Consider the following 8,878-nt stretch of genomic DNA (forward strand, 5'->3'; position numbering starts at 1 on the left):
CACTTTTGAGTTTGCAGACAGAAGGTGTGCTCCTGCAAGTTTCATAATCAGCTTGAGAAACAGATGCCTCTCACCTGTTCTGACGCTCTGCCGGAAAACTGTTTCGTTCTGTTTTTGCCTTTTGATTATGCACGTTTGCACATGCATCTAATTTTTTTGAAACGTAGAAGTGAACTCCCACGATTCTTTATCCTAATTCTTGCTCACAACTTTGTCTTGTACACAAGGTTTGCACGGGATTTGTATAGCAATTAACTAAGCAAATTTGGGATGAGATACCCAAGCACCTATTCGGTCTAGTGTGCTGACAGATCATAGAATATAGTCATCAAGTTTGGATAGCGACATTATATAATAATACTTACTTACTTTTTATGTGCTCTGGATGTTATAGCTCATGTGTCATTGTCACTGGTGTCAATCAGCATCGGCTGGATGTGTGCCCAGAACTGAATGCCTGTGAGCATAGTATTTTATGTGCATAGTGTGAACCAATGTAGAAACCAATTCTTACTGACTTAAATTGTATTACAATTTGATGTTGAAAACACAATAATATTGTTTGTTCACAGTGCAAGGAGAGAAACAGGACTGTTATTGTTTTTATCCACACTTTATTGATGAGTACATAGATATCAGACATTCATTTGAGGTTAGTTTTCAGCGTGAGGCATAATATTGCATCTTAGTGTCTTCCACATAAACAGTTTTCGGGTTTTTTAATATTGGATGAAATTAAATTTTGATTATTCCTGCCTGTTCTGCGCACCAAGGCAGCAGAGGGTATTTGATGTTGCTCTATATTGGATTTCAGTCTTTGTATAGCTGTTGATTGAAAGCTTTCCTTTGGTTTTGCCGCGGTTATTTAATTAACCGTTTTTTCAGTACAGAGAAAGTTTTGCCAACAATAGTTTTTGCTGTTGTTCCTGAGAATAAACATATTCATGCCCATTTACATTGTGGTTTTAATGTTGCCCCCTCTGAGAAAGTTTTAGCTGGCAAATAGCTCACCTTGAATTTCTTAAAGGCCCTTTCTCTCCATTGCATTCTCGCTCTTTTTATCTAAACTGAATCATTTATCCTGAAAATACAGGACAGCTCTCAGTGGTCCTTAAGTTTAAAAAAGCATGTGTTACCTCGATTCAGGACCTTGGGCACAAATTACTTCTGTTTGGTAAGCAGGACAGCTTTCTAAACAGTAAAACAGGTTGGTAAGACACGTCTTTGCACTAAACACATAAAGAAAACTTTAACCAGGCACTGCAGCAAAATAGGGCTGTTTAATGTTACTCTTTGACATTTTTCATTGCAAACACTAGTGTAAATTATCCTGATGGTAGATTGCATCTAATTGACAATGTTATTTTTCTGGTGCAATTATTGTTTTATGGATATCATTTTAAAGTGGTTTATGTAAATGTTCTTCCGACTGTGGCAAGGGGAACCGATTATTGTATAGAGATTTAACTGGGCATGCATCCAGACGTGTGGTGTAGATGAGAGAAACCTCACACTCCAGCAGCAGGATGGGGAATAGCACCAGGAAATTGCATTCGGCACAGATTTTGTTGGGGTGTTTGTGCCATTGCCTGATTTGCATGATGCGTTTAGTGTATCGGGTGCAAAGCAACACTGAATGCGGTGCGAATGCAAACAAATGTTGGTAACAGTGGGCGGAATTCACTCCCTCTCAGTTATTACCAAAGATGTAAAAGTCTTTATCATCTTTGTCTTTGTGCTCCTTAATGACTAGCTCATGTTGGTTTGAACAAAAGTGGATGTAACAATTCAGTTTAGACTCTTTGTAATCTTTTATCTGGAAAATGTTTATTTGATTCATTTTGACAAAGTACTTTCCAAGACAATAAAAGAGCTGTTGAGAATCATGGATGGATCAGATGGAGCTACAACATAAAATTCTAGAAGCCTGTCACCAAGAAACTGACTCTGTAAACTTGGAGAAGGGCAGAGGGATGCCATGAAAGAAAGATCACAAACAGGCCACAGAGTGAAAGAGAGGATGAGTTGAGAGGTTACTGTGCAGAAATAGAGCAGAGGCTCTGCTTAGGTAGAAACTGGGTGTCATCTCACATCCTGAAAAGTGAAGCTGCTGCAGGCTATTTGATCGCCCCCTGGTGGCGACAGTATAGGACATAAACCCCATCCTCTCCGTGTAAACAAATTGGATAGGAGCCTAATTGTAAAATCCAGTTACACTTCAAATATTTTTTTCCAAAAATGTTTTCTGTTATTATAAGGTATTAGAAAAAAGGGCTTGGCAACATGATTTCTTAGTTTACGATTGAGGGAATATGGCGCCCGCTACTTCATGCTCACTACTTAATGCTCACTAATGCGCAGACTCTGGCTCCAAATGACGTTAATGGGAGCACGTCGTCCATATTTATGATAGAAACCTTGGAAATGTCAACCAGTCAAGATATGGAATTTCAGTGTAAAGCATATTTCAATATCTGCAGCTTGCAGTTTATCTATGAATGACAAACTAAATGCTGTAGGTTGTGTTTGCAAAGCAAACGACCATAGCAGCAGCTTATTTCGGAAACATGCAGCACGATGTTGGTTCTCTAGAACATATTAGCGGTTTCAAAATGTGATGCAAAATGTGATGCATACTTCACCCCTTACTGTAAATAATGTATAAATTGGCACGTGCAGGGGAAACTGCTGTCTTGTAAAATCTGCATTGTAAAATTTGTTGTCTGTTTCTTTGTGTCAGAAATGCTCTGTTGATCACAAACCCAAGCTCAAGTATAAGCTCAATACCCGGTTGTTGTTCATCCCCACCGGGGGAGTTCTTGATATTTTTCTTGGTTTTAACTCGTACACGCTCTGCTGTCCAACAAGTTGTGTACAAGGCTCCATTAAATCTTCGGCTTTCTGTCCAAAATCCTGTTGAGCTTGATAGAAAGTCGTCTTCGTTTTCCCACCAAGCTGCTTTTCCCACCCCATGCAAACAGTCTGAGAATGAAGTGCTTGTATTTAAATCCGCAAATCTACATGCGTGCATTTTATTTAATTTCACAGCAAGCAGAGTGGTCCTAATCACATCCAGACATTCAGGCTCTTCGCTTTACAAATCTAATAGACACTTTTGGAGATGCGGGACATTGTGTGGCTTAAAGTCTTTTGCCTTTGTTGGATGTTGTCTCTTGTGTCATAACAGTAGCAAAAATAATTAAAATCACTCTTCAAAACACAGACTACAACAGTTTGGTTCTGAATTTTAACCTAATTGCTCTGCTCTTTTGTGGCCATGCTCCAGTGTAAATATCATTAAGAAATGTACTGGGATTTTCTCCAATCCTTGTAATATAATTACAAATGTTGGATTTGTATTCTGTATCTCAAATTGTGAATATTCTTCCTTGCAGCTCACAAAATGTTTTAGTCCAAGCTAAAAATGACCCAGAAGCTTTTAAAAGTGGCTGCATGCATGATGTCTCAGTTGATGGTCCAAGGGTAAGTATGTGGTGTTTCCCCCACTCAGTCATTTATCTGTTTTGTTAGTAGACTTGCATGGTTTTATGCTTTTCAGAAAACTGTACTTTGTACCTTAGAGAGAAATGAGTAAAAACAGATGTGTAGATTATTGTTGGCAGTCACAGTAACACAATGTAGCTGGACGGTAGCATGGTTTTTGTGTAAGCAGCAGTCTCTTCAGAAATGTAGGTAAGGAAGACAGTCATTGGCTCAGGGACACAATGGGAGCCAGAGCTGTTTGTACGTGTGCATTTCCGGTTCCATCTATTGTTAATTCGCCTGAAATAAGATCTGTGAGTAAAAAACCTCTAAATATTTTCACGTTTAATCTATGACATAAAACACACCAGTTATTACCTGCTCGTGATTTTTTTTAAAGCTTTTTGTGTCTTAAAAAGGGTGGTTGGTAACAAGTTGCTTATAGAGACTACTTTGGCGGGGACGTTAGACGTAACCATGCATGTAAACCGTGCATGAAAAATAATGCAACATGGCCACAAATCTCCAAAAATGTGGATGGGGATTTACAAAACGTGTAAACATCAAAAATCTTTTAGTAGATCGCAAAAAATAAGCTCTGTGATTATAAAAGTCTATGGGAAAAATGCATATGCTAACTTCCGAATTGGCCTTCAAAAATGTGTCATCCCAGGGCGATCTATTGCATAGTAATAACTTTTATTTAATTAATCACAAAAGGAATTGGTCATATTATCCATGCTGTGTCTATAATATGAATGATTATATATAAACTAATTACAGTAATATTGTTGAGCGGTGATGGCAAAGGTGTAATGTTAACCCACTTAACTAATTTGCACATTTTTGTGATAAGTCAGAAGGTATTCTGAGATCAGACAATACGATGTGTGTTTGTTTTCTATTACCAAGAAAACATTCTGTTCTTTGATCTCATTCTCTTTCTTACAAATATGGGCTACCTGTCCTAACAAGCATTATTACTTTCCACAGAAATTCTGATAATATATTTTGAGAATAAAAGGTTCCTTTTTCCCTCTCTGTAAGCAAGCATTGTTCCGATTATGGTGTCCATATTTTATACCTATTGCATGTGTTTTGCATGTCTTTGTGGCTACCCCCTGGAAAGCGAGTGCATCAAAGTAATGGTCTAATCATATTTTCATCTGTGGAAATACGGCTAATGCAAATAGCATGCAGGGCTAACACACAAAGAGTCATGGAGTATGTGTTTCCAAACAATTACGTCTCACTGCTTTCAGTTCTGGCTCTTCTGTTTATATTGGGTGAAGTGTTTATTCCACTTAACCAGAGGCTAGCATGATAAACAGAAGTGAGGAATAGAATACAGAATGAGAAATTTACGCAGCTTCTAAGAAATAAACTTTCAATCCAGTTACAAATCACTTCTCTGGACCAGAGAAACAATTAGGTTAAAAAAATTAATATAATATATCCTGACAAAAAACTAAAAAAGTATTATTTTTTCTATACAATGCTAATAGAATATTTTGTCTAGACTATTTTAATGGATTAAAATTCTAGTTTAAACAATGAAATGACTGAATAACCAAGCAACTTCCCTTCATGTGTCTACAGATATTTTCCACATCTTTTGCATCGACCGACTTATTCTGTCCCCAACATAAGATAGATGGTAGTTTCAATACATGGGGACCTTCAACGTCTCTTCATGCTCCTAACACACCCAGGGCACTTGCAGAACACCATGCCACTAACAACCAGGCAAGAAGTTCCCAAAGCCCCGGAAAAGAGCTTCATACAAACGTTAACTTCCAGGGGGAGAAGCACCACTCAGCCTCTCATAAATCAGAAACTGAAGTTGCGTTAGTGGACGTGACAGATAAGGAGCTGGAGGGGGAGGAAACAGGGGTGAATGGAGGTCTCTGGGATACCGGTGTACCCAAGGAGCGCAATAACGGGACCTCTGGGTTCGTCGATGTCGAGCAGCTGTGTCTTTGGCACCCGGTCACAGGTTCAGAAGGGAGCTTGTTAACTGAGGAATCCCATGCACCGAGTAGACACTCGTCTACAGGAGGAGGAGCAGCAGCTTTTATCCCTAGTTTGACTAGCCTGGAGCGCTCTTCTCAAAGACAGAGCCCATCCAGCACACTTACCATAGGGGGCCAATTTAGCGAGCACTTTTTATCCAGAACGTCGGTTAAGAGCCAAGAAGCCAAAGCCCATCCAGAGGGAAGTAGGTTCGGCACTAGTCTGGGGAGCTTTGTTGGTAGAGTGTCCTGGATTTTGGCGGACGCAGGACGTGTGCTCACAAACTCTTTGAAGGAAACTGGTGGTACAGGAGGAGGCTGGTACAACCAAATGTGCTCACTGGTAAAGGATCTACCTATTGTACAACACATCCAGTTTGAGTTGACTGTAAGACAACAAGCAAACTCTGTTGAGGGAACCCAGCTTCAACTTCATCCGTCCCTTGACACTACAAGTAAACAAAATGTAGTCTTGCCTTTCAAACAAGATGTGTCAATATTCAATACAAATGCAAGGAAATGCGCTTTTGAAGCAACTCAGACAAAAGGTTCAGTGACCATCCAAAGAAGTGAGGGACTAAAGCTATGTTGTCAAAGGCTGCAACCAGTTCCAGAATCTCTGCTCCTTCTCCAGAACCTTCCACCTCAGCAGCTTCTCTCCTGCCTACACAGTGTCATTGCAGCCGACCTCCACATGAAAGAGACAGAGTTGGCTTTATATTGGCTCGGTGTTGGGACCTGCTCTCAACCTGACCCACAGCCTGCTGTTATTGTCCTCCTCCAGACTCAGCTTTTGGTTGTAACTTTTAACTCGTCGTCCGATATGTCCAGTTCCACAAATTCTTTAGATGTTTTTCACCAGTTAGCCTTTCAGCAACTGTTGGAAATTCATATAGGTTTTGCTGGACAAACTGTAAGACTGACAGGTAATACAGAGAGCAGCATACTCACCTTGTACACATACAATGCAGCCTTGACCCAAGAACTCTGCCGAACCCTACTCAAGGCCGTTTGTCCATCCGAGGAAGTTGCGCTAGACCATCCACTCCTGTCAAATGACATAGTACGCTTGTCCTTTGACTGGGACTGCCATATTAAGGATTTGCTCTTACCCTCTGGTGCATGTCTAACGTGCCGTTTCCATAAAACTCTGGGCAGGTTGGTTTTTCTTTTACATGGTAACATGAAAGGTGAGCGTCCATCACTTGCACACGTGCAGTTGCTTATCTACACTACTGTCAGATTTCAGCGATCCAGTCAGGAGTGGCACGCTCACCCTACGAGACCCGATTACCAGATGGAGCCTAAAGACTCTGAACTTGTTCAGCTCGTGTTAACCGACACCCACCTCTGTCTCTTACATGAGGATGCCGTTTACCACCCACCTCCACGATCGGTAGCTGTTGTGGCACGTCAAGCCCATTTCAGACTAATAGACCTGCGGGAGCGCTCAGATGTCCGTTGTGTGCTGGTCAGAGATGGACATGGTAGCACGTGCCTCGATGTTGTTTTGGTCAGAAAGTGGCGGAGATCAGGTGGTACAGGGGGTCACCCTCAACCTCCAGAGGCCTGCGGTGCTGATGAGGCAGCTGCCCTGTCTCACTGCACCTCAGATTCATCTCCCCGGAATGAAGTGTGGAAATTAACTTTCAGCACCTCCGCTGAGGCCACCTTCCTGATTAATAACTTGTCAAACGTTTGATCAAGGGCCTTCCAGCTAAATAATTAACAGCTCAGACAGGAGAATTCGACAGCAGCCTGCAAAAAGGGCTGAGTGCACCAAAAACATGACATCAGGATTGAAGGAATGAAGGTGTTTTTAATTGTTTTTTGTTTGTGTTTCAGTTTATGACTCTCATTGTAGCAATTGCTTTTAAGACAGGAAAACCTCATGTTTAAATTTCATTATAAATACACGTATAATCAATATAAGGGCTTTCTAAGGTTGTAAAGCTGTTTGTGTTAATATTAGTAATTGTTTTCAACTGGCAAATAATATAGGGGAACAAAAACATCAAAGCTAAATCATAGTCAAATGCAGTACTCTCATCTATCTATAAAAAAGTGCATAAAGACAATTAAAGAACAGCAATCTTTTTAAGTTAATTCCATTTGTTTTCAGTTATTTCAAGAAAAGTATGACGTGCTTTTCATTTGGGTTTGACATATTTAACATATTTAATCTAATATGTCACCAGTGTGCTTTATGTTGTTATATATTTTTATTGCATTTGTTTGTTTATAGTATTTTGTATGTTATATTTATACATATATACAATTTAGTTATTGTGTTTTTGTTAATTTTCACATGCGTTTTCACTCACCATTCCCTTCATTTCTGCTCCTTGCAAAATATGCATGTTGAATTTTGGCAGCAGCCGGCAGTTATTTGTATGCATCTCTTGAGCCCGTCATAGTGTGGAAGATGCTGGGGTCAAGGTGATGCTTTTCTGCTGGGTCACTAAGGCTCTCTAAGCTTCCCATTGCTAGCTAATTTGCTTCATGGCCCCTTCTGTTTCAGACCCTGCTGTGTAAAATATTAGTTATGGTTTTAATGTACTTCCTTTTTTGCCAGTCATGCTCCCTGCTGTAGAGTTCAGGCCACTAAGAAGGAGAAAGTGGAAGACATCTTCCTGCCTTTTCTGAGAAGAATGCTGCCGTACCGATGTGAGAAATTATCGGAGTTTGTTCAGTGCAATCAGCTAGTACTTTTCAATGACAGAATGTCAGCGAGAAAGGGACACCATTCCTTTTAATACAAGTTGAAAGTACATCATGTACCTTTTTAGAAATCAGTGCTTTTCACCTCGTGTAGGTTTGAAATACAGAGAAAAGCTGCCGTATACAGCCAGACTTTCCCAAAAAAGTGATCGAATTTGGCCTCTTTTAGCTAACGATATAATATCATCTCTTTCATCGTGCTTTCTTATTGCACAAATACGTACTGTATATAGACAGCCACAAAATAAATACATTTTCAAAATTATTTTCAGTTCTTCTGATAAGACCATTTATAGTGTGTTTAGGTTAAATTTTCTTTTTTGTTTCATTCTAACAATATTTCTCCCAAATTTCAAGTAAAATATTGTATATATTTGCATTTATTTGCAGAAAATTAAAATTGTGAAACGTGTGCAAATAAGATTTTATGTTTGAAAAAAAATGTTGTCAGGTTAAAATGAGATGCACGTGCAAAGAGACGGAAAATTCTGGTGTCAACACAATTTTTGACATCGGATATAATAACTAAGGTCTGCAGACAAGATGAAAAGGACACTCATTCATTTCTTTTTTTCCATGTTGAGTCTTCAAGATGAGTTTTAGTCCTAGTTATTGTCTATACAACCACTTTGATAAGTAAATATCACCGGTTCCTCCGTTCA

At 39.6% G+C, this 8,878-nt stretch overlaps 1 protein-coding gene across 1 annotated transcript in view; it reads left to right on the forward strand.

Annotated features, from left to right (window-relative positions):
- The window catches only part of kif16bb (kinesin family member 16Bb), a 32,013-nt gene extending 24,415 nt beyond the window's left edge, over window positions 1-7,598 (forward strand). Inside the window, exons 18-19 of the mRNA XM_079472403.1 lie at window positions 3,396-3,483; window positions 5,083-7,598. Of these exons, the coding sequence (XP_079328529.1) occupies window positions 3,396-3,483; window positions 5,083-7,197 (2,203 nt within the window). The 3' untranslated portion in view covers window positions 7,198-7,598. The remainder of the gene's footprint in view (window positions 1-3,395; window positions 3,484-5,082) is intronic.
- The last annotated feature ends 1,280 nt before the right edge of the window (window positions 7,599-8,878 follow it).

Source organism: Barbatula barbatula, assembly GCF_947034865.1.
Source record: "Barbatula barbatula genome assembly, chromosome: 14".
Classification (NCBI taxonomy): domain Eukaryota; kingdom Metazoa; phylum Chordata; class Actinopteri; order Cypriniformes; family Nemacheilidae; genus Barbatula; species Barbatula barbatula.